Consider the following 24625-nt stretch of genomic DNA (forward strand, 5'->3'; position numbering starts at 1 on the left):
AAATCATACAGTACTCTGCAACAATTTTTAAGATTAACTATGTTTTGAGATCCTCAAAATTATTTCACAAATCTTCGCAATTAATTACTCGTGACTATGTAAAAATCACGAGTAAATCGCTTAAAATAATTTGATCATGTTCGCGAGCATCTCATGTCATCAATGTTAGTTGTGCTACGCTTATTTATCAACCTTGACACCAACTAGAAAAAGAATTGCAAGAGTGTGGACTCATGAAGAGCAGTAGCCACTAGCCAGTGGGGGGCAATAGGACCCATTGGACCAGTTTTCGGGCGACCCCTACACTATATTGGGTCATGTCACTCATGTGATCTAGTGAGTGTGAGTCCTCCTGTTTCGTCGTTGTCTTACAGCATATAGTACAATCCAAAGATGTTCTCAAATAAATCAGAAACACACAATAACATTCATGTGTCAACCCACTCAAAGTAGCAAATCTAATAATGAACAAAATTTTATAATGTGTTCAGTATTTACCACTTGCAATGGGCTCACCATTACTTCATTACATAATCTGTTCAGTTTTTTTACTGTACGCCGACATTTATAGACACCAGTCACGTAGCGTTTGAGTTTCTACGCCATTATTGAGTTGCTTTGGTGATTGCTACATCTACACACTGGGTATATACTACCATACTCAATTTACACTGACCGTTTCTTTTTGTCTTCTTTTTTTGTTAACTGTATGCCTATTGATATATACCACATCAGATGAGTAACCACTTAGATACTATTGTATTTGCTTTTCCAAGTACACTTAATAAGTTTTAATTAGGTGAAAGTGTGGTTGCAAAGGTGAGACAAAGATTAGTAACCTAACCAAGTAGATGGTATTGGCTGAAATCTAGACTTAGCACTTCCCAAGAGATCATAGTAGTCGGCATGATTCAAGCAGTCACGAAAATCTGTGAAAAGCTTCTCAAATATCTTCCATAGCACTTTGTTTGATCTTGAATATGGAAATGGAAGAAAAACCTGAGGTGCAGAAAAAGAATGATATTCAAAAGGTCGCTCACACCTTGGCAGGCTAAAATTGAAAAACAATAACTTGAGGATAATAACAAAGTTGCATCCTATGATTCCTAACAAGTTAATATGTGCATGTTATATACTTCATATCAGGCACAGATGATGATTTCTTACATTTCCCTCCAGAGCCAAACGCTTAAGCACATGGAACGTCCTCTCGTCTTCCTCTAAATTGTCAATGACAGCAAGCCAGATTAAAGAAGCAAGCTCATGCGCTCTTTCTCTAGGGTTCCCACATGATATGAACTGATCTGCCGACAAGAAGTGTGGGTGAGAAATTGTCAAACTAATTAATGTGCGTAGCACATATAGATAGTCTAACTTCATGAGGTTTTCTAGCACAAGATATAAGACCTGATTACAACAACGGATCAACCTAACAAATCCTTATATTTGTACACAGAACAAGCTCGATGATGTATAGAGCTTAAATCACTATGCTTTTCACCAGTAACAGGTGGTTATGTTTCTCAATATTATAGAGCAGGAATTGCAGACCTTACGGAAAAATATAAACTAATGATTGAAAATGAACCATGATAGACAAATCGCTGATGTTCACCTATTATTGTCCCGTGAAGTATTGTAGAAGGGGCTGGCATGGAAGAAATCTCAAGTTGTTCTTTCAGAAAAAGGTATGTATGACCAACAATCTCATCCATCTCATCGCCTAGGGCAAAGATGTGTCTACTGACATACAAAGCTGTGAACCTCCTGCATGCATAAGCTGGAACATTAAAAGCTAATATATGCCCTTATTAGCATTATCACAATCTCAACACCAAAACATGCTATATGACATCAGAGGGATAGGCGGTATAGACATAGTAATGTCGAGGAGAAACTGCTCATTAAAGGTCCGTCTCACTCCAGAAAGAATTGCAGAGCAGCTCAATTTTTCACTTCAAAGGTCTCAATTTAAGCTAAGGATGTCACAACAACAAAGGTAGTATTATAAAATACTGTACTTTACTACAAGGTACTTTACTAGTTCTTTAGTGAAAGGTTAAGTTATTCAATGATCAAAGGCTGTATATTGGCAAGCACAATTATAGTCTTTAACCCAAAAAATGAGACTAATTTCATAGTTGATCATACTCAAGAGTTACCTTTTACTTAATCCTCGAGGAATTGGTCCTGGCCACCTTTTTGCCAGATCAGCAAAAGGATATGTCTTTATTAGAGCAGCTTGCCATAGACACTCTCCTTCAAACAATTTTGCCCATTGTTTCTTGACACAGGATATTTTAGCCCAGTCAGTGACAGGAACTCGAATAAATATCTCAACTAGCAAATGATCAGGCAGCTTTCCAAGTGGATTTTCATATGAATTTGCAGTTTCCCTGTCATAAGTCATCAGGTTCCTACAGTAGAGTTGAAACAGCATATATTAAGAGACCAAGGAGGTAGACCATGTCACGAAGAAAAAAGAAACACACACGAATAGACAGTGCAGAAAAAGAATGATGAGGAAGTACATGAAGATCATTGCTCAAATTAAAAACATTTTAAAAATTACCAAAATCAGGAAGCAGCTTTAATGTAAATACAACTTTCATTGCTAGGGTGATGAAGGTTAGTGAGGAATGCGGTTTGGTCTCGCCTATTGAAGAATTCCCTATAGTGATCTGTTATGAATTGACTTATTGAAGAAATTGATGAAAAGCTAAAAATGATGATTCTGATTGATAAACCTGGTATTACATTTAATTGAAGATAAACGCCAAGTATTTGAGAGACTTGAGGCTCTCCCAAAGCTAAAAAAAACTTCTTAATTCTTCATAATACCTTCTCTTCATACCCTGATTCCCTCCTCTACTTATATAGTTATATAGGCCTCCTGATGAACTCTGTACTAGAACATTTGTTGCACTATGCACCTAACACTAAGTGCTCTCAATGTACTCCGTAAAATATTCTGTACTCAATAATAACTTATAAATGTAATACAACTACGAAGTAATCATTAAAATGTGAACTTAATACTTGTATGTTTGACGACAACATTTTTATACTCTATATCCGTTAATCTATACAGATATGTTGATGATGCAAATATCGTTATCTTTTAGAAGAGTTGATGACGCAAATATTGTTATCTTCCACAATCATGTTTCCTGATATCCTCCTCTACTTATATAGGCTTCCTGATTCCCCTTTCTCTCTAACTATTTCCTGCAAATTTCCTCAAGTTTCTTAACTGATTTATTGTACACTTCTGATTATACCCCTATAGCTGGTCATAATCTAATGAACATCTTCAAAATATTTAAATGTCAATTACTTTTCGAACAAAGAAAGTGCACAACTTAAAAAACTCAACCGTTAAGTCATGCATAATATTCATAAATGCACTTAAGAACGCTCCTCTTTCTTCCCAACAAGTCCATTTCTTTTTTCTTTCGATAAGATCAATCTATTGTATGAAGGGTAACATACTAACATTCTGTATCAGCTCCACCACTTTTTTTAAGAGATTCTCTATAAGAATACAAGTCTAAGATTCCCACTAATCCTTTCGCCAATAGGCAATCCGATCTCGAATGCTTCCAGCCTCAAACAAGCCATCAAGAATATTTCCATCTTCTATTAATCCACAAGAATTGCATCAACAACATAACACCCTAGATGCTAAGAATCTAGATTGAACTAATCAACAGCTTACAACTTGGTTTGTTAATCAAACAGCAAATATAGGGAAGACAGTCATAATCTGAGTGATAAAACCTTCACCCCACCTGCTAAATTCTCCTAAACCCAACAATTTAATCATAGTACAGAGTTTGAACAAAAATCCATGGAATTCAAGATACATATGTAGCATAAAATTTGTATCATCACACCTAAAAATTTAAGTACCTGTTAACCCATCACAATTCTAGCATTTGCTTCCATCATAAATTACCACAATTTACATGGTAATTTCATAAACAAATTGAAGAAATATGGAATATAAACTATCTCCATGAAATCCTCACTAAGGTCCTTTTTTTTTGTTTTCTTTTCTTTTTTTTTTTTTTTTGGGGGGGGGGGGCATAAATCAATTGATCCTGATAATAAAAACAAATTATTCTGATTACAAAATTACAACAGAAAATTGCAGAACTTAACCAGAAATATAATTCAAACAAACAAACTATTCTGATTCCTGATAATAAAAAAGCATAGAAATTCCACGGATTAAATAAACTATATAGAGTAATTACTTACAAATTCAAGCAAAAAATGAAGAAAAATCGGAACTTTAACAAACCTAAGAAACAAAGTTAGAGAATTTCAAACCTGTTTAGAGAAAGAATTGAAGGTAGAGAAGAAGTGTGAGGTGAGAGGTGAGCGGCTTTGCAGATAATATTCCTAGTTTGGTAGCTGCTGCTACAGAGAAGTATACAGCAGGTACTGTTACTGTAGCAACAAGATGTGGATGAATTAGATACAACTACACGTCAAGGACAACTAGTAGCCTACTAAACAATTTTAGCTGGAGAAGTCATTTGGTTTTTTCGGGTTGAGAGAGTCACGAATGACAATGATGTCTTTATCGCATACACAATGACAATGATGTTTTTTGTTGAGGAAAATTAATAAAGGGTTAAAGGAGTTTATGTACAATGTTACAAAAGGAATTTGATTTGGGGTTTTATTGACACGATTACCTTTGTAAAGGCTATGGATTTACAAATTATAAAGCAAATACTAAACTCGTTCTTGAAATTGTAACTCGCTTGGATTTTGCACGGTATTTCATTTTTTATCATTAGTGTCGTCTTTCATTATCAGATATAGTTAAAGTTATTTTATTTGGATTTTTAACCACATGAATAAGTTAAACTCTCATAATATTACTCCATAGTTAGGATTTTAAGAGAAGTAATATCTTTCTCTACATGTTATTGCTAGTATTTTAATTATGTCACACACCATAAAATATATGGAAGGTTTCAAAGTAAGATGCATTCGATGACTAAAAAAGTAAAAAGTTACACTTCAATACACGTAAGAATATACCCTCCATATGTTATCAATAGGTAAAGTGGTAAAGAAGATCCAAGTCATCCAACTATCATATATTGCACTGTAGTTACTTGACCTTTTGCTAAAGGGGGTTTTCTTAATGATTTAGAAATCATGGGAACAAAATTCATACACTTCAATAAAGATGACCATATATAAAGTAACTTCTCAATACCAATTAAAAAAAAAGACAAAAATAAACTAATATAATTATTATATGACTAAATCAAAACCTCAATAAGCTTAATGACACTTGTTAAAAGAGTAATTAATTATGTAATTCAATCTGCCAAGTTGGTCATATCCTTCTTTTCAATTGGTATTGTCCAAAGCAACCAAACAAAGAAAAATCGTTCAATTTTCTTCTTTGTTAAGCTATAATAGGAAAGAAGACAACCCAACTCAAATTCCAGTTATTCCAATCAAAGGCATTTCTTTCTCTGCTTTTGCTTCAGGTATGTGCTCAACTTTGTGAATTTTCAGCTATGAATTCATTGCTTTTTACTCAATTATACCCTCAATTTTCTCTTCGAAATGAAATATTGATCATTATTAGAAAGCATCATTTTAAAGTTTGAATCTTTTGATTATTATTAGTAGAGAAAGTAACATCAAATTGGTATCAAAGACCTGTGATTTTGATTCTTCAGAAGCTTGTAATTTGAATTGATTTTGATCATTTTGTAGATTTTTGATTTGGGTATTGTGCAAATATTATGATTTGTGTGTTGGTCATTAATTGTTAAAAATCTGTTATGTTGTCTGAATAAGATTAACTTGAGATTTGGGGTTTTGATTGGAGGTTCTGATGTGAGGTTTAGGGATGTTATATGCACCTGTTTTGAAGTTAACATAATTTAATTGAGAATTGACTTATTCCCAATGAATAATTAAAGTGTGGAAGAAATTACTCGTTTTAGAGAGAATGACTAGAATAATGAACAAGGACGAGTAGGGAAAATGTCAATATTGTGGGACTTTTCTGGGTGCTTTATGTTTATCATCACAATAACAATGATATCTGGCTTTAATCCCCAAAGGACGGGTTTGGCTACACAAACCGGCCGGATTTTATCCACAAAGTTATGGAGAAAAGGGTCGTATCGATTGTGTATTGGCATAGTGGGTGGGCACTTTGAATCATATGGTTAGTTATTGCAGTTCAAGCAAGCTTCCCTCTCAACGTGCTCGTTTTACTGGCTACATAACACCTAAAGGTTGCTTGAGTTATGGTTAGTTTGTGCTCGAAGTATTAGTTTTACTGTTATAGTTATGGCCGTGTCAATGTTTTTCATTTTTAATATAGTTGAGTTATGTATAATAGATTAGAAATATGGAGTGTAAAACTTTGCCACATTACATGACATGAGCCACAATGATTGAGAGTAGCTGAGTAGTACTAGGATGGGTGACCTCCTGGAAATTCCTCGTGTTGGTTCATGTAGTTGACACCACTTATGGGATTAAGGCGTTCAAGCAAGCAAGTTAAGTGGATGTGTTTTGTGAGACTTGGTTCCTGGTTTCTTATACCATTCATTTGGCATCCTATTCTTTTGTTCATTATTTCCTGCTGTTTTTAGAGGATGTGGGTGTGTGTGTTGTTTGGGGGGGGGGATCGGTTTTCTTTCTATCGACTGCTCAAGTTGAAGCTTTTGCGTTGCTATATTTCTTAAGGAGAGAATGGCCAAACAATAATGTTTTTTTTTTCAGAATTTGACTTGACTGTCATATGATTGGATGCTGATAAATTTGGTTACTCACATACCAGCTGCATTCTTGATTGCTCTGTCTGAACCAAAGCTATGCCAATGGACCTCAGTGATCTTTGCAAGGTCTGGGAAGTTAAGCCTCTGAAGACGACTGGTGAAAATGAGGCTCGAAAAATTCTGGAGAATGTGGTGAAACATGTGCAGCCAATCCTGCGTAAGCATAAATGGAAAGTTGAGGTCCTTTCTGAATTTAGGTATGAAGGCACAAGTTTCTAGTTAAACTTAGTTAATTTCTTTTAAGTTGCTTTACAACTTTCTGATGAAATTATTAATGTGCCAATCACAGCCCATCTAATCCATCCCACATGGGATTGAACATAGGAGGAGGTGCAGAGATTAAGCTACGGTTGCGGAGGCCAGAAAGAAAGTGGGATTTCTTCTCTGATGAACAGGTGCTTGATACTATGCTGCATGAACTGTGCCACAATGAACATGGTCCCCATAACGCTGACTTCTACAAACTCTTCGATGAACTTAGACAGGTTAGTGACTTTGCTAACTCATTTGTTTTTTTTTTCCCCATCATATTCTAGCAAATAAACTGTTGTTTAGCTTTTCTACTTAATTCATACTTGATTCTGTGTGCTGATGCCAATCAACTTCTCCTCTTCATTGTTCAGTCTTGGCAAAAGTTGTCCATTATAGCATATACATGCATTGACTGAACATATGTGGAATTCCCTTGGATGGGTTAAGAATAAGTGTAGAAATCATGCACACACTTAAATCTGTTTTGGTATTTTTTGAAATCTATTATTGCCAGGATATAAAGCAATTCTTTCATCATTTCATAGTGTGTTCTGCATGTTCAACAATATTGAAGTTATTAATTGTTAAGAATAGATTCAGCTACATATAGCTGGATAGGAATATGCAATGGCTCTCGCCAAATGATTCACAATTTAATTTGTTGAATAATGAGAACTCTTCTTCTCATTATTGATAAAATGATATCAAGTTATCAATCCACCATGTAAAATGACTGACACTGAATGTTTCTGTTATATATCTCTAGGAGTGTGAGGAATCAATGGCGAGAGGAACTAAAGGCACTGGGAGAGGAGATGATCTGTCTGAAAGACGTATGGGTGGGTCCTCACAACCACCACCTTTGCCATTTTTCCGTCAAAATGCATTGACTGCTGCTGAAAGAAGAGCACAACATGGAACTTTGCTGCCATCGGGACCTAGGAAAATTGGTGGTAATAGTAGTACGATGGCTGACCTCACCCCAGTTCAAGCTGCTGCCATGGTTTCAGAAAGAAGACTTCGTGATGAGTTATGGTGTGGAACCCAATCCTTGAGGACCAATGGCCAGGAACCAAGTAATAATGCATTCTCCTCGGTGGAATCAAGTAACAATGCATCCTCCTCAATGGAATCAGGCTATAATGCATCATCCGCAATGGGATCAAGTTATTATGCATCCTCAATGGAATCTAGTAATAATGCATCTTCCTCAATGAAATCTCAACAACCCTTTTCAAGTTTGCAAGCTCAGCCACGTGCGAGTCTGCAATCTCAGCCACGTGCGAGTCTGCAATCTCAGCCACCCCATGGGAAGATAGAAAGTCAGGGAAGTTGGCAATGCTCTATGTGTACTTTGATCAATAAGGTAAAACTCTAAATTCTAATTTGGATTTGTCATCTACTGTTAGATATGATGTATTAATCTTTGTGAGGTTAGAGAGGAGTTTTTCTTAAGTGAACCAGTGAGGCCCACATGCTCTAAACCAAAATCGAAATTTGATGTGTGAGTGTTCTTGTTTCATATGCACTATTTGTAATACTGCACAATATTAGTTCGTAATATTAGCAATGAAATTGTCCTATACGCTTATATTATCTTTGTTGATGTTCCAACTTCTTAAAAGCACTAGCCTTACTCTAGCTCATACTTTTATATGGTTGATGACTGATTTGCAGCCACTGGCCCTTGCATGTGAAGCATGCCAAATGCCTAGAACCAAGAAAGATGAACCGAGTATTAGTAACTGGTCGTGTAAATTCTGTACCCTGATGAACAAAAGCAATTTAGAAAAATGTTCAGCTTGTGGAGAACCAAGGAAGTCATATGGCCCTCCTCCTAGCAGTGTCACACCTCCTGAAGCTCCTGCATTTGAAACATTCCAAACGCCAAGAAGCAAGAGAGATGATCCGAGTACCAGTAACTGGTCGTGTAAATTCTGTACCCTGATCAACAACAGCAATTTAGAAAAATGTTCAGCATGTGGAGAACCAAAGAATTCATATGTCCGTCCTCCTGGCAGTTACACACCTCCTGAAGCTCCTGCATTTGAAACATTTCAAACGCCAAGAAGCAAGAAAGATGATCCGAGTATCAGTAATTGGTCATGTAAATTCTGTACCCTGATCAACAACAGCAGTCTAGAAAATTGTTCAGCTTGTGGAGAACAGAGGTATTCATATGGCCCTCCTGCTAGCAGTTACACACCTCCTACAGCTCCTGCAATTGAAACATTACATATGCCAAGAGGCCCGAGAAGGGAAGACGGTCCTCGTGTCAGTAACTGGTCATGTAAACTCTGTACCCTGATCAATGACAGCAATCTCGAGAGATGCTCAGCTTGTGGAGAACAGAGATAATCATAAGCCCCTCCTGGTAGCGGTTGCACACCGGATGTTGTTACTTAATTCTGGCAGGAAAGTTATACATACAGAAAACTAGAAAAGTATTCTTTGTACAAAATCAATTTGTAACACTACAATTATCCAGGTATTATTTTACCACTGGTCTGTAAATTTCATAATCAATAGCAGCTAGTTTTGAGTGCTGAAATTATGATGTATACACTGATAAGAGTTTATAGCTTATCTAAAATATCTAAATTTGACTTGACCGAACTAATCCGAACCTGACTCAAATTCTCGTGACTAATACTGATAGACTCAAATATGATCCTATCCAGATAAAACCAAACCAACCCATATGGCTCAATCTGAATTAATTGAAACCGAACAATCCATGTGCCACCTCTACTCAAAACTAATAATACGAATATCCATAAGTTGAAATAGAATTGGCTATACAATTCTTCGCCGATTGAGAGCTTTTTTTAGGAGTGTTTCTCTTCCAGGAAAAGGATTGTAAACCCCTGAATTCTGTTCAGAACTCTCATTGCTCTTCCTATACTCACTCCCCTCATCCTCTTCCCCAACTACATTGTTAAACCTACTGCTATTCTTCACATTAGACACCCTTCTCTGCATTCTCAACCTATCTCTTCTCTCCAATCTCCTCTCTCTCACACCAACCTCTCTACTGCAACCCTCACTTCTATCACCTCTCCATCTTTCGCGGTCTTCATCTTCACCTCTCTTCAAGTTCATAACCTCCTCATCCTTCCTCGCCTTAGCCCTTGGAATTCTCCTACCTTTAGAGGTCCCAAGCAGCTGATAATCAACCTTACTCCACCCAACTTTATCATCATTATCCCACCCAAACCTCTGACTTATCTCAAGCAACTCAGCAACAACACCCTCAGACTTAGTATTAGTGTGTAACACATCACCATTGAGTAGCCTCTCAGCATACTCCCATTCAATACGGTCCTTATATACCGGGTCTTCGAGGACTTGATCAGCCAGCTTAGCCCACTCCTCAAAGTCCCTTGCTCTAAGATTGTTGGACACCCATTTTAGGTAGTTGGATGGCAGGGTTCCTAGCATTCTTCCCTTGTATTTTCCAAAGTCTATGATTCTGTCTCTTGCTGGGAGTGATGCAAAGGTAACTGTAAAACTCGAGGTTTTCGGCTTTTGGGAGCATGGGATGTTTGAAGGTCTAAGGAATGTATGCAAAGAGCTATGGCCTAGGAAAGAAGCCATGAGAGGTTTGTGTTGGTGGTGTGGATGATGTTGGATGCCTTATCTTAAGGCAATGTCAAGACAAGGCTAATTTTAAATTCCAATGGTTCCAATGAACTTTATTAACTATTATATCTATATTTATATTTATATTTAATTATTGTTATAAACCAAACACTGAAAAAAAAAAAATTGAGCCATATTAGATGAAAAAGCCTTATTATTCAAGATTTTTTGTTTTTTTTTTTTTTTTGGTCACTTGTCTAATACTTCCTCCGTTTCTATTTAGTTGATGCGTTTGATTTAGGCACATACATAAGGAGAGGAGAGAGTGATAGAGAATAAAAAAGCAAATATGGTAACTTGTAAATGCAAGGTAAAAAAATTACCCCAAAAGGAAACGTGTCAACTTAAAAAAAAACTAAAAACTTCCTAAAAAGGAATACGTGTCAACTAAAAAGAAACTGAGGTAATACAAAGTATAAATAATACATCACTTATGCAATCTTCGTCTTATTTTATGAACTTATTACTCTGCACACAAATTGCAAGACTAGACCAAACCTATTTTATAATTTCAAAATATATGAATTTTCATGTTAATAAAATTATGAATATTAGATATTTGGAAAATACGAAATATTGACAAATCTTCGTTTGATAATGGTTTTTCTTATGTATCAGGTATTAGAGTACAATACAATCAAACAAAAAAAAAGATCAAATCAGACAATACCAAACTTTTAAATCAGACCGTAAGTTGTTTGAAGGAAAAAACTAGAAGCTTCAAATCAAACTATCAATAAGTTTCAAAAAATAAGCTGTGTGAGGGAAAACTTATACTCCATATTCGAAGCAGTTCGTATGTGTACAGCATAAAATATTCGACTTTCATGGTAGCACATCTATTGAAAGCCATCTGCATAAAACAAATGTTAACTTGAATGAAATTTGTCATTCGGAATTGAGGGTTGCAGGAGTGCTGGTCTGCTGGGCAGTAATAATAGTCTCAAGCAAGTAAATTTAAGATAAGATGTTGCACAAGGTTACAAGCTCTGATTACAGGAATATTGTAAATACAAATACTTGAAGAAACGCAATACCTAGCAAACAGAAACCTAGAAACGAATTGCTGCCCAATGTACAAGGAGTCTGATAATGAACTGTTTTGAAGAGTAAAATAAACAAGATACTTAGCCAGGTCCAACTTTTGGAATGTCATAATGCTCACTCAAGTTGGCTAGATACTGATTGAAGTCATCTAGACGGTCACGATGGGAATTCTTAGACATTTTTGAATACTTCTGGACATCAAGCTGCTCTCTCTGCTCTATGTATCGTTTTTCAGCTGGCGTCAGATGATCAGCAAAATTTGGGGCCTTCCCTTTCCCCGTGGACTTGTCTGAATCATTGTTGTTGTTCTCCTCTACATTGGTAAGAGCAGATTCGGCATTTTCTCCTACACCAGAAGCCAAAATAAAGTGGTGAAAAGTTCAATAGATTTTCTAATTCCTATATCAGTAAAACTAACACTAGCCTAACTCCATAAGTACTACATAGAAGATTATATAACTTCATTACTCTGTCAACTTTAAAGGGAAGGAAAGGAGACTGAACATGCCTATTATTTGCCAAATGTTGTAACAAAAGAAATAATCTCAGGAAAGTGATTTTGTGATGCAAAAATAATGAAGGCCTAACTTGGTATCTTAAACGACAGGAGGAAGTTTATTGGTCTCGCACTCAACTGTTTGATTAGCAAGGAGAATCTAGTTTTTTTATAATTGTAAATATGTATCAAATGTTAAATTAACAAGCTGTAATACAATGCAAAAGCCACTGCCAAAGAGAGGCCATGGAAAACAAGCCACTCCCATTCTTATCAAACTTCAGTAGCAAGGGCTGTTTACCTGAATTGAAACTAAGTTACAGTCAGATTTCCTACAGCACCGATGTGTTCACAGTAATGAAAATGTTCATGCCTCTCAAAGCCACTTTCACAGACAATGCCAATGGTTTGGGCTGCCATGGCAATAAATCACCATCGCGGTAAGATCAAAGCCTTTACAATGTGGTTATGATACGGCACTATGACCAATATAATATTCTGCCTCTAGAAATAGGACAATGGTTGGAAAGGCAACTCTCACTCACTTAAGGGTATTAGTGCAAATTGTAGTAATACTGATATATGCCGTACTTGGATAAGAATACTGTCAGGCAGCACTTAACAAGCAAAATTCCAAAGAGGATCATAGGATGAATGAAATATTCAGGAAAAAAAACATAAGATGTCTTCTTCAAAGTTCAACCAGCCAAAGAACCAGCCAAAGAAAAATATGTATGTGGCTGCTGTTGTTTCAGCATGATAAAAACTGGAAATTTTGTAAACACAAATGCACCTAAATGTTGCAAACCACGAAGACTATGTAGCTGTAAAAATTGAGAGACTATATGTAACACAAGAAACTGAGATCAAATCAAGGCACAAAAGGACTATACAGCTCCAGAGTCTGGAATGAAGAAACTGTATAGACAATAGACTTTAACCATACAAGACATGATTTGCATATTTTAAGGTGTCAAACATATAAGAAAAAAGAGCAATAAGCTCGAATAATTACAATGCTAACTAACCATCTATTTTCTTACCTTCTTTAGTTTCTATCTTCTCATCTTCTTTTATTTCTGAAACTTCGTCATACTGTTTCTTTTGTTTCTTCTTCTTCTTTATGCCCCCAGTCTTCACATCCAAGGCTTTTCCTTTTAGTTTCAGCTTACCACCAATAACATTGTCATATGCTGACATCTTATCTGGAAACAGAACAGCCAGATATCAAATTCCAACATTCACATTATAAACGTAAATTAAGCTGTGCTTTTGCTTGAAAGCGTTCATGTTAATTGTGCCAAGGTAAGATTATGATGAACATTGCATCACATCAGCAAACTTATGAAATTAATAACCATTTCCTACTCCATTTCACCTTAGATGACATAATTTTCATCTTCACTCATGTTCACATACATCACAGACTCTTGAAGTCAGTACAACAGTAACAACATAGAAGAATGAATTCTTAATGTTTACACTTAAAGAACATATTAGATGAAAAAAAAACTCTGTTTCCAATAAACTTGTAAGAGTCAACTATAACCAAGATTTCCAAGAACCAGTCATACGAGGCTGTATTGTTGTAACTCTTTAAGGACGATGCAGGCAAAATTCATAACAGGAATCAACCTCACCGATCCAGCTATGATAATGAAGTAATGGTCTTTAGATTTTGTAAAAACCACAAGCCAAGAAAAGAAACCAAATATCCAAAACCCCTTCAAACACCCGTCATCCAACACCTCAATTATATATACGAATAGGCACATTCGAACACGACCATTACACAAAGACTGCACAGACCTAACACCGTGATTACCCTACAAACACCCGTCATCCAACACCTCAATTATATATACGAATAGGCACATTTGAAAACGATCATTACATAAAGACTGCACAGACCTAACACCATAGAAGGCATCTCCTAGTTTCATTCTTGGTGGAGAAAGAGATTTCCACTACATTTGCAATTCTAAAAACAAAGAAATTATATCTGCATTTTACCTTATTTGAAAATTTACTTAATTCACCTAAATTTCATAATACACATCCAACTTTAGTGGTCAACACTCAAACCCATTAACAGTAATCTCGAATTTGTGAAAAAAACAGTGAACATTTATTCTATGATAAGCTTTCTACAAAATTTTGGATACCCAACAAAAAAAAAAAAACAAATTAGCGGAAAGACCTAAATTTGGGAGTTCCTTAAACTGCAATAACAATGATAAATTGAAAACCCTAATTCGTCGAGTTAGTCCAGAATTATCAAATGAAGAAGTTGAAGGGCGAATTAACAGTGCAAATTACAAAATAAAAACTGAAAATTTAATTGAGCTTACCAACATAAAATTGAAAAATAAAATATTAATTGAATATGAAAGTGTTGAGAATATAAGAACATAATTAATTACCTAGATGAATTTAATTTCTGGAAAAATTTGAATATGCCCCAAATCTTTCTTCCTCGATTTTCTTACTTTGATCCTCAATCCCTCAATTTGGGGGAAACAAGAAGGGAGGGGCGCGGCTTTTAGGCTTGTTTATATTATAACCTTGTTGTGCTATGCACCTAGCTCTAAGTGCTCCCGATGTGTATTAATGAATTAATCCGTACTCGGTAATGATCTCATTAAGATAAGCGTAATGTAAGTACGAATAATTTGATTTCAAATAAAAATATAAGTGCAAAGTAATTAAAATAATATATGAACTTTTTACTTGTACTTTTTAGAACCAACAAATCAAGTCTACCGATCTCAATTTACTTGTCTTATGGCATTGTGGTGAATTACTGAATTATTAGAGAGGTTTTACGGTTTTTTAATCATTACGGGTATGTTAATGACGCAAATACCATTATCTTTTAGAAGAGTTTATAACGCAAAGATTGTTATCTGTTATCTTCCAGTCATGTTTTACATTGAGAGGCAAGGTCACACTATAATGATATGGACTATGGAGTACTTGGTGATTATAGTTTATGGTTGCATGATATCTATTTTTGGTTTGGGTGTACTGTATAGAGGATTATATGACTTATATCAATGTTTTATTAGATGTTGCGGTTGTGATTTTCTTTGAAAATAATGCAGATGTGGTATACAATGTTGCATGCTGATGGCTCTATATCTCAAACTTAGCTATACATGAAATGACATGGTTTATAAGGTTTCACTAAAAATGGCCTCAACCCACTTTTCATGCAATTCAAAAATCAAGTGTCATATTTTCCAATATGTCTATAAGTAAATAAGAGATAGGAGAGAGTTGGCTATAGAATAAATAAAGCTATATCAAAAGCATGTCTTTGTAAATTGCGTCATAAATTTAATTATATGAGAGGTTGAGACAATGTGACAACTAATTCTGAACCATATAAGATCCTGATATTTGTTGATCTTCTTTTGTAGGTAGCCCATAACTTGTACATTTGATTCATATGAAATCTACCTAGTAATTTTATCAGTACTAAACTATATGTAGCTTCATTGATGCTTTTTTTTTTCTTTTATTAGTAATTTTATTAGTACTAAACACTATATGTAGCTTCATTGATGCTTTTTTTTCTCTTATCATGCATGGACTTTGGTGGTAGATAGATTGACTGATTTCACTTGTTTTTCAGCCATTCAAGATTGTTTGTAGTTCTATTGTTACAGCTTCAGCTTAGTTAAGTTCGGACCATGAAAAAAAAAAAAAAAAAAAAAAAAAAGCTCATATAAGGTAAGTGTAAGTGAAAATCAAATGTATTGGACTCACCCTCGTGTCCTTGACTTTGTTTCGGCCCTTTCAGGTTTGGAGTTTTCAATCGCAACTGTATAACTATTTGGGAAGATAATTTCAACAGCAAAATACCTTTACTGTCATCTATGAGACTATAAATTGGCAGTTTTCTTGGCACTAAATGTTTCTTCAGAAACTTTAAAATAGTATGAAGTGTATGGCAAGGTTATGAGACTCTCATGTTAATGTTTGTGTTAGTTGTGTATATCATGAAGTTCTTCTGGTGGGAAGCTGGGTGTTATAACAAGGCACCACTGACATTACCCATGATCGAGGTTAGTAGTTTCAGCATCTCATAAGTTTTCCACATTTGGACTTCACTTGCCGTGTCTATTTCTGGTCGTGTCCTTTCCTACTTCTGATCTGAATGCAATCTTCTTATACATATCTGAGACTGATATATTCTTTCTTTTGGAGTGCTGTTCAAATTTTATCATGCAGAATTGCTCATACAGTCACTCTACAGCATCAAGAGAAACTAACACTAGTTTTTCTCTTGACCTTAGGAATTAGGATTGTGGAGTTTCTTATTAATTAGTTACATTGTGTAATTTTTTATTTTCCTCGAAGCATTACAATAATGTTCCGGTGGTCTTCATCCCCAAACACCCCTCTCCCCTTCGATATTATTTTTTACAATTGATAAAAAAATTTAAATTTAGGATGTCTAGAAAAAGTTGTCACATTTTCTAAAATAGTAATGGTTTATGATTGAATTTTCTAACATCGGTGCTTAAATTAAGTGATAAAAAGAAGGATAACACAACTTTTATACTTAGTAAAAGAATTCTAGTTTAATTCATCAAATGGGTTACGAGTGTTTATAAGATGTTTTATACATTTGGCTTTGCTCCTCACTTTCACCAAACATATACAACAAGTGTTCTTATTTCTCCCATCTCTCTCTCTTGTATTGTGCTTTTCCTCAATAGTTCTTATTTCTAGTCATATTATTCACCATCCTTCCGGCGGACCAAGCTAAAAGGGTTGATGACCGATGCTGATCCAAGTAAGACACTGCATTCATGTTTCATACTGTGCCTGTTACTCTACAAAAATCACTTTAATCTGTTCTATGGTAAGAAATATTCCGGTTAGCCACAATAATCCTCCCTCCGCCTGGATTTGATGCGTCGCATACACTATTTTATTATGTCCAAAAATAGATGTCGCGTTTGCTCACTACGTGAATTAAGTGATGAAATACTGCACACTCTATCGTGACAAGGTTTCTGCTGGTATTATGGCAGGAATTACGGAGTATTAAAATTTGAGAGTTGTTAAGATAGGCTGTGTAAACTTGAGGACTGCACACTATTCTTCACTTCCAGGAGGAATGGGAGTTCTTCGAATCAACAGATTCAACACCCATCAAATATTCCCTGCTTAGGTTATAAATGAAAAGGTTGAATTGATAAAATTCTCTATCTAGCTAAAAATGATCATAGCAGTTCAGTGCCTGCTGCAATTGTCTGCATCAGATATTAATACTGAAGAAAACCACTCCCCTGAAGAATGAAATCTAGAAGTTTCGAGGAGAAAACCCGTGCCCTCTTAAGGTGCAAAGGTAAGATTCAGTAATGTATTTACTATTTAGTACTACAGCATTTAAAGATCAAATCTCTTATATTCCCCAAAGAAACAGGGAAGATGCCCAATATACTACAGACATTGAATATTTACACATAATTAACAGAGTTCACGACTTAAATTAGAAAGTACAACATTGATGATATAGCAAAGCTACATAGCTATGACTTAAATTGCATAGCTCATACAAAAGATAATCTCAATAAATTCCCGGAACAATCCTGTAGGGAACCTTGTCACAGTAGGTTTTCCAGTACTTGCCATACCTGCAAAGTGTCACAAACAACATATTAAATTCAGAGCTTAAAAGAAAAGAAAAGAACCTAAATAGAGAAATAGGATGGCAATTTAACAAGCATGCAGTGATTCTTGGACAAACACGGGTCCAGCCCCTTTATTTATCAAGAGAAACAAGCATGCAGTGATTCTTTGCTATGGTGAAAAATTAGACTTATATAGTAACAGTTCGTATTTCCTTACTTGGATCGGCACCGATCGTCATCCCTTTTAGCTCGGTCCACAAGGAGGATAGTGAGGAATATCACATAAAAGTAAGGAAGAAACTGCAGAAACAAAGCACAATACTACAGTTCAGTCAATGGAATTTTGACAAACACAGGTCTATAAAAAGAAAAAAGGTTTACCAGAACATTTACTTACATGATTAAAAAGAGCTGGAACCGTCCAGAAAAAAGCAGCTAAAATTTCTGGGACATAATGAAAATGTCGAGATAAACCCCACCTGTGAATCAAAGATGTAAAATCACCGAGTTACATAAAGCTGTCCCTGAAAACAGTCAAAGACCACCACCTCATGGTCCTATCCCAGGAAATGCAGAACTGAAAACTATGCTCTGCAAGACGTAATGATGCACAAGACTAATCATAATGACCAAGAAACATACCATCCTGAGGTCAAGAGAAGGCTAGTCTTGGATTCTCCTGATGTTGTAGTGTAAGAGGCTTGAATCTGTAAATGATTTATCTACTTTAGCATGATAGTCTTTATATAAAATATGAAAAAGACAAAACCAGAGATACAGGATTGCGTACAAAGGGGAAAAAGGAAGTGTAATAGACTAACACCGGGTCTATAACAAAAAGTAAAAATGCAAAAGTAAAGGTGAAACGGGGAAAATTTATGGCAATTCAAGATGAACCTTTGATGGAGGTTTCCCCCAAACCAAGCCTTTTCCATTAGTACGGCGAAATTCCTGTCTCTGTCTGTCACAGTCGTAATTGATATATGTGCACAAAATACCAGCCACAAGAATGTATAGTGAGAGCTGCAGCACAGGTAAAAAGGATTGTCAGGAAATGATATGTGATCCATTTTTCTACAATGATGAACTACTATACATTGACTCTACTCAATCTAGGATACTTCTCATAGATACAGTTACCTGAATTCCAAGATGAACAGGGTGGTTAACCAAATACATGCCTGGAGAAGTATACACTGATGGGACCCACACCAAGCATCCCCAGCAAATGTAGAAGCCAGCTGCCAGAATCAAATTTGCAGAATATAAGACACGGTATAAAAAAATAAAAAATAAAATTAAAATAACAGAGGCAGAATTCCAACATTCAAAGTACGCTTTGATATCATTTCATTTTTGATATTACAAAAAAAAAACACCTAATCAAGAAAATTGCCTGGAAAATCTCCACATTTATTATATGTTATGGAAAACTACTAAAACTAGAAAGGATCATTTTGCTCTGAGAATTCAACCAACAAAATAGGTTCGAGATTTTGAGCAAAAATAATGACACTATCCATGACCATTTAGAAATTTCAGTTATAGGATAATATATACAAATATACAATGTATATAAATGTTAGATAAACAGATTAAATAGGTACAAGCTAGATTGCTTGGCTTTTCTTGTTGCTCGAAAGACATGTGATACAGCTAAATTTTCATCCAGGCTCAACCTCAACTATATATCATCCTAATAATAAGACTAACCAATCAACCAGATAAAAAAAATTGGAAACAACAAACCTCGGTCATGGGCAATGTCCATGGTATTCCAATACCCAGCTTCCCACCAGAAAAACTTTGTGACATACACTACCATTAAAATGGTATTGACCAGCATGGAATCAGCAACCTTTCCATACATCTCATACTGTAGATATTAACGCCCAAATAAGGAGAAAAAGCTTTCAGTACCAATAAAACATAAACATTGACGTGTACAAGTGTTACAAATCAAACATCAGCTTCCTAAATTTTAATAGATAATGATTTCCATTACAAGTAATTTTGTTGCTGTTTTTCAGTTCTTCCTTTTTATAGAGTACACCTATGGTCAAAGACGATTCTAAACCAAATAGCTTTTGTTTGAAAATTCAAGCCTAAATTACGCACATATTTGACATTCAGATCAGAAGCATCTCAGAAGAGTTACCTGCTTTATACAGTAGGTCAAGGCAAGAACTGCCCAAGACATCATCCCAAATCTGCAGTTCGTGAAAACTTTAATGTCGAAGTTCTTACCAATTCGTGGATATAGCTCCATACCCTAGGAAACACAGCAATCACAATATCAGTGCATGAATGATTCTAAACATCATGTTCAACGCACATGAGGTTCTGTAGGATCTAATTTATGTCAAAGCCACTATATTTCTAATTATCAGGAGGATAAAATAGTAAGTTCGCGAATTATTCAAGGTCATGTATAGCTGCCCATAAAAATGGAATTTGTCAGTAAGGTAAGTCTCTAGTCCATGTCAGATACATTCCTGGGTTAAAATCCACCAAGTATGGTAAGTTTCAAGTCTTTCAACATTCTCCACGCAAGCATGGGTTTATAATGTGTATCCAATGTAACACATGAAGCGAAGCACGAATTTTAACATGAAAAAGGGAAGATGAGAGAACAAATACAGATGTTATTATGGTTCAGTTAAGCTCACCCAATAGAAATCAATTATGAAGTTTCCACAGGAACCAGAATCAGGTGACGATGGTGCAACATGCCCCTACATGTGAACCAGCACTCTGATATTAAAGACCATGCATGATTAAAAGAAAGGAAGATGTCAATTATATTCTTTAAAAATAACACACTTTTATGTACAGGAAGATGCAAAAGATGAAGCTTCCAACTATCAGTGTTGAATATATCTCTCCCAAATGATCATACACAATCGCTGGATTGAAGATACCAAACCTGAAAGCAGACCGAGAAAATGAACAGTTGGATAAAATGTAATACGTGTTAGTGCCACACATTGATTGTTATTAACACAGGTTCTGTTAACTATGTTAACAAGGAAGCAAGGATCTAACATGCCTTCCAAGAATAAAATTTATGGTGTATGACATGCCAATTTTAAGAAATATCAATAATAAAGATATTTGTTAAACTCTCCCTTTTCTTTATATTTTTTTTTTTGTTAAACTCTCCCTTTTCAATCTTAGCAAAATAAACATAAAAGTAAGCATCCCAGCTATAAACTAAATACATAGTAACAGAAAAGTGACATACAAGCAAGATCTCTAGACAACATGTACAAACTTCATTAGTCTACAAATGTAGTATGGGAATCATAGGAGCTACTGAAACTAACCGAGCAATTTTGACTTTTGAGCACCATTAAGTCACTGTATGATACTTTGATATATGACCAGCTTTTTTGCCTTCTTTTATACGAAGTATAAAGTTTTTTAAAAACCCATCCCTATTATACCTTACACTAGACATTAAAGATTCAAGGTACAAGATTTGAACTTGCAACATTAGACACAAAATCCACTTTGCCTCTACAATTTTGTAACAGAAACTTAAAGTGGTGTAAATATTTAGCCAGTTATTGCCATGGAGGAAAACTGGGACAATTATAGGAACAGAGTGATTATTTTAAAGTTTAAAATGATGACTTGAGAATCTGTAAAAAGTGAGAACAGTGTTACTCACCACCAGAGCCCAAGATAAGTGATCAAAGTGACAAAATATGCTTGCATTCCATTAGCCTGCAATAGACACAAAAGGAAAGCCGTAATATCAGCGAGACAACGTACAGTTTCATAATATAAATGTACACATAAGATTATATTTCAATAACAAGAATAGCCATAACACACCTTGTAAACAGGACGATTTCCGGTGGGAGATATAGGGCCTTCCACCCTTTTTCCAGGTAACAACAGCTGAAGTGCAGCCTCAAATGCTCCATAACAGAAGATGATTTTGCATGCAGTGAATGTGGGTTTAGGCCACATGTCAACAAAACCTTGTAACCCATGCTCCCTCAAGTATAGCCAAGTTTGAGAGATAGAGCCATCAGCATGTACCATAGTGTACCATCTGCATTGGACAGAAAATTTTCAACTTAAACAGAATTCAACATAGCATCTCAGCTACAAAATAAAGAAGCGGAAATAAGTTCCAAAGCTCAGATCACATCTGCAGCATAGATTATTATCACTGAAATAAGGTGCGTAAAAAGTCTAAGAATAATACTTGATGTGTCAGAAAGAGAACTTTGCTTGTTCTTACATCAAATTAGGAAACTCAGTTGGATTACTTGGGTACCCAAAAAAACAATCTCAATCAATGCAGAGCTCGGAATTCTGAATCTACAGACCACTTTCTAGCAGATTCTTTGACATGAGACATTCATTAGGCTAAAGTAGCAAGATGCAAAAACTATCAGCCATAAGTTAAAAATAAAAGTTTAACCCATTCGAGCAGCAATTATTGTTCTACTTGTTTCTGTATGAATTATGGACCATTTTCTTTCACTAAACAGGTCCAAATATTTCTAAGATTCCAGTACTTCATGAGGTAAGGTCAAGTCAATCGGGAAGAAATGCCTATAAGTTATAGCAAGGATACTTGAGTTACCACAGAATTCAAAACTCTCACATGTAAATAAATTACATCTAAAGTTAATACTGATGATTGCCATATATGAATATCTAACAATGCAAATCTGCTTTACAATGTTGGCGAAGCTAATCTTCCACTACTATATTTTTCATCGAACCTTAAAATCAGCAATACAGATTTTCCATTGAGTACAGTCATTTATAATTTGCTAGCTAATCAGCATACTGTGTAAATGCCCTCCAAGAAATGTGCACATGGGAATCAATAGGTTTAAAAGACCGAGTTAAAAGACAAAAAGAAGGTAATTGTCACATACGGGGTTTTACAAGAAAATTGTAGATGTCTCCATCGATTGATAACTCCCAAGGCAATGTTCTTTACTCGATAAAAATCAATTTAAATATGAGAAAAAACTAATCAAAACTAATCAGATTGTAGAAAAAACTAATCAAAATGATCAACAACCATCTTTTACTCAATAAAAACAGCTTAATTGAATAAAATAAATCGATTAAAAACATCATGTGGAGTGAATCGAGCCTAATAACATGTCATAAACATCGTTACGTTGAAAGTTTCATATCTTTTAATCTATTGTGTAAAAAATTAGATCATCCTTACGGCCACCATACCACATGTAGACCATTTGGTATACAAAATAACAGAATATTAAATCCATATTAAATTCCAATAGTCAAGAAACACCTGAAAGTAAAGCAGCATCAACACCAAAAAAGGACAAGCCAATTATATAAACATGGTTAGAAAAAAACACCCAATTAATTATTTAAACATAGACAAATAGTAAATTAGTAACCAGTAAGTGCGGAGTATGTTTTAACACTATTAAGCCATTGACAAATTACACCTTATTAAACAATTGAAATAATTATCAAACATGAAACCCAGAAATTTAAAACCCCATTAACAAATCTATCAATCTGAAATATAAATTATAATTATAACAACAACAACAACAGTAATAATAATAATAATTAAACTCATGAAATATAACTCAAAATCCATCCATTTCAAATCCCAAAAAAACATTAAAAAAATTAATACAATTGATGATCAAAACGAGGGTTATCACAGATCTAAACCAAAAATCAATTCAGTAAACAACAAAAATTAGAAAACACTAAAACTAAAACCAAAAACATCAAAAAAAAATAAAAAACTTAAAGAAGAAAAGGGTAAATTATGCTTACAATAGAATAACAAAAGGTGGGCAAAAGGAGAGAAGTGATAACATTGATGCATAAGTGACAATGGGAGAATGCACAGTTTTGGATTCCGCCATTGTTGCTTCTCTCTTTCTCACTCCTAATTTTCTTTCTGAATTTACAATCTACAAAGAAAAATTGGTGGGTATTCTTAAAAGCTTGATTAATTATTAATTAGTGTGATAATGAAACCAATTAAAAAACCAATTGGACTTTTCTACGCCTGAATTTTGGATTTTATATATATATACTTAATATTTTTTTTCCAAATTTTTTTTTTCCAAAATGATGGCTGCTTTTTGTTTATTTCACATGAAATAGTGAATTTCTCCGTACCATGTTAAGTGAACCCAGGTGCTGATAATAAAAAGCCCACATGTGTCTATTTTTGTGGTGGGGTCATCTGGACTTATGGGGGTGTATGCGGCTATTTGTAGTGGTAATCGTAATTGTAATTGTTAATCAAATTTAGTTTTGTATAAGTCGTATTTTAAGAGAATATATTGAGATTTACGAGTATTTGTTAATTTTAGGTAATGTCCGAGCCATTGTTCATAGCTAAATACCGGTTACAATGTATGTTTCCTTCCCCTCAAAAAAAAAAATGTATGTTTCCTTGTACACATATGAGGCATTATATAAAAAATATTTACTTAATTTCAGTTCAGTTTTGCTCCTATCAGTTCAATTCAGTTTTGCTTCAATCAGTTCAATTTCGTTCCTAATTTCTCTCTCTCATGAAATATTCAGTTCAATTCAGCTTTAATTGGTTCAATTCAATTCAGTTCACTTCAGCTCTAATCAGTTCAGTTCAGTTCAGCTCAGTTCAGTAAATATGAACAAACCCTTATTATAATTGTACAATATATTTATTATTATAGGCCCAACTAAACAAG

General features: G+C 34.8%; 4 protein-coding genes across 5 annotated transcripts; 1 reads left to right on the top strand and 3 right to left on the bottom strand.

The window, feature by feature from the left end:
- Positions 1 to 381: 381 nt before the first annotated feature.
- Positions 382 to 4496, bottom strand: LOC145624322 (uncharacterized). Its single transcript, XM_081677326.1, has 5 exons — positions 4336 to 4496; positions 2163 to 2417; positions 1616 to 1767; positions 1168 to 1304; positions 382 to 999 (listed from the first exon to the last, which is right to left on the bottom strand). Exons 2-5 carry the CDS (start codon positions 2408 to 2410, stop codon positions 832 to 834), a joined length of 705 nt encoding a protein of 234 aa, XP_081533452.1. The 5' UTR covers positions 2411 to 2417; positions 4336 to 4496; the 3' UTR covers positions 382 to 831.
- Positions 4497 to 5321: 825 nt separating this feature from the next.
- On the top strand, positions 5322 to 9462 carry LOC145624323 (uncharacterized). 2 transcript variants are annotated; one of them, XM_081677328.1, is made up of 5 exons: positions 5322 to 5519; positions 6775 to 7027; positions 7120 to 7315; positions 7849 to 8448; positions 8760 to 9462. In XM_081677328.1, exons 2-5 carry the CDS (start codon positions 6867 to 6869, stop codon positions 9438 to 9440), a joined length of 1638 nt encoding a protein of 545 aa, XP_081533454.1. In that variant the 5' UTR covers positions 5322 to 5519; positions 6775 to 6866; the 3' UTR covers positions 9441 to 9462. The 2 variants fall into 2 exon arrangements, with proteins under 2 accessions (XP_081533454.1, XP_081533453.1); XM_081677327.1 differs by having other exon boundaries at positions 6833 to 7027.
- A 416-nt stretch (positions 9463 to 9878) lies between these two features.
- Positions 9879 to 10679, bottom strand: LOC145625445 (uncharacterized). The gene has a single exon (XM_081678486.1). It carries the CDS (start codon positions 10677 to 10679, stop codon positions 9879 to 9881), a length of 801 nt encoding a protein of 266 aa, XP_081534612.1.
- A 983-nt stretch (positions 10680 to 11662) lies between these two features.
- LOC145624324 (7-dehydrocholesterol reductase-like) lies at positions 11663 to 23959 on the bottom strand. The gene is made up of 15 exons (XM_081677329.1): positions 23715 to 23959; positions 21756 to 21978; positions 21589 to 21644; positions 20739 to 20841; positions 20585 to 20650; positions 20074 to 20187; positions 19665 to 19791; positions 19056 to 19156; positions 18813 to 18938; positions 18558 to 18622; positions 18313 to 18394; positions 18133 to 18215; positions 17885 to 17918; positions 13311 to 13467; positions 11663 to 12117 (listed from the first exon to the last, which is right to left on the bottom strand). Exons 1-15 carry the CDS (start codon positions 23804 to 23806, stop codon positions 11852 to 11854), a joined length of 1695 nt encoding a protein of 564 aa, XP_081533455.1. The 5' UTR covers positions 23807 to 23959; the 3' UTR covers positions 11663 to 11851.
- Between the last annotated feature and the right edge of the window lie 666 nt (positions 23960 to 24625).

This window comes from Chenopodium album, chromosome 3 (genome assembly GCF_948465745.1).
Source record: "Chenopodium album chromosome 3, dcCheAlbu1.1, whole genome shotgun sequence".
Taxonomy (NCBI): Eukaryota; Viridiplantae; Streptophyta; class Magnoliopsida; order Caryophyllales; family Amaranthaceae; genus Chenopodium; species Chenopodium album.

What these genes read in the sequence shown, in the direction of transcription:
- LOC145624322 (XM_081677326.1), bottom strand. Translation starts at nt 2,410, where the DNA reads ATGACTTATGACAGGGAAACTGCAAATTCATATGAAAATCCACTTGGA. An exon ending in CCTCGAGGATTAAGTAAAAG is followed by an intron (nt 1,768 to 2,162) that starts GTAACTCTTGAG and finishes TTATGCATGCAG; the next exon opens with GAGGTTCACAGCTTTGTATG. An exon ending in GTTTGGCTCTGGAGGGAAAT is followed by an intron (nt 1,000 to 1,167) that starts GTAAGAAATCAT and finishes TCTGCACCTCAG; the next exon opens with GTTTTTCTTCCATTTCCATA.
- LOC145624323 (XM_081677328.1), top strand. Translation starts at nt 6,867, where the DNA reads ATGCCAATGGACCTCAGTGATCTTTGCAAGGTCTGGGAAGTTAAGCCT. An exon ending in GAGGTCCTTTCTGAATTTAG is followed by an intron (nt 7,028 to 7,119) that starts GTATGAAGGCAC and finishes TGCCAATCACAG; the next exon opens with CCCATCTAATCCATCCCACA. An exon ending in TGTGTACTTTGATCAATAAG is followed by an intron (nt 8,449 to 8,759) that starts GTAAAACTCTAA and finishes ACTGATTTGCAG; the next exon opens with CCACTGGCCCTTGCATGTGA.
- LOC145625445 (XM_081678486.1), bottom strand. Translation starts at nt 10,679, where the DNA reads ATGGCTTCTTTCCTAGGCCATAGCTCTTTGCATACATTCCTTAGACCT.
- LOC145624324 (XM_081677329.1), bottom strand. Translation starts at nt 23,806, where the DNA reads ATGGCGGAATCCAAAACTGTGCATTCTCCCATTGTCACTTATGCATCA. An exon ending in GAAATCGTCCTGTTTACAAG is followed by an intron (nt 21,645 to 21,755) that starts GTGTGTTATGGC and finishes TGTCTATTGCAG; the next exon opens with GCTAATGGAATGCAAGCATA. An exon ending in GACGATCGGTGCCGATCCAA is followed by an intron (nt 17,919 to 18,132) that starts GTAAGGAAATAC and finishes GACACTTTGCAG; the next exon opens with GTATGGCAAGTACTGGAAAA.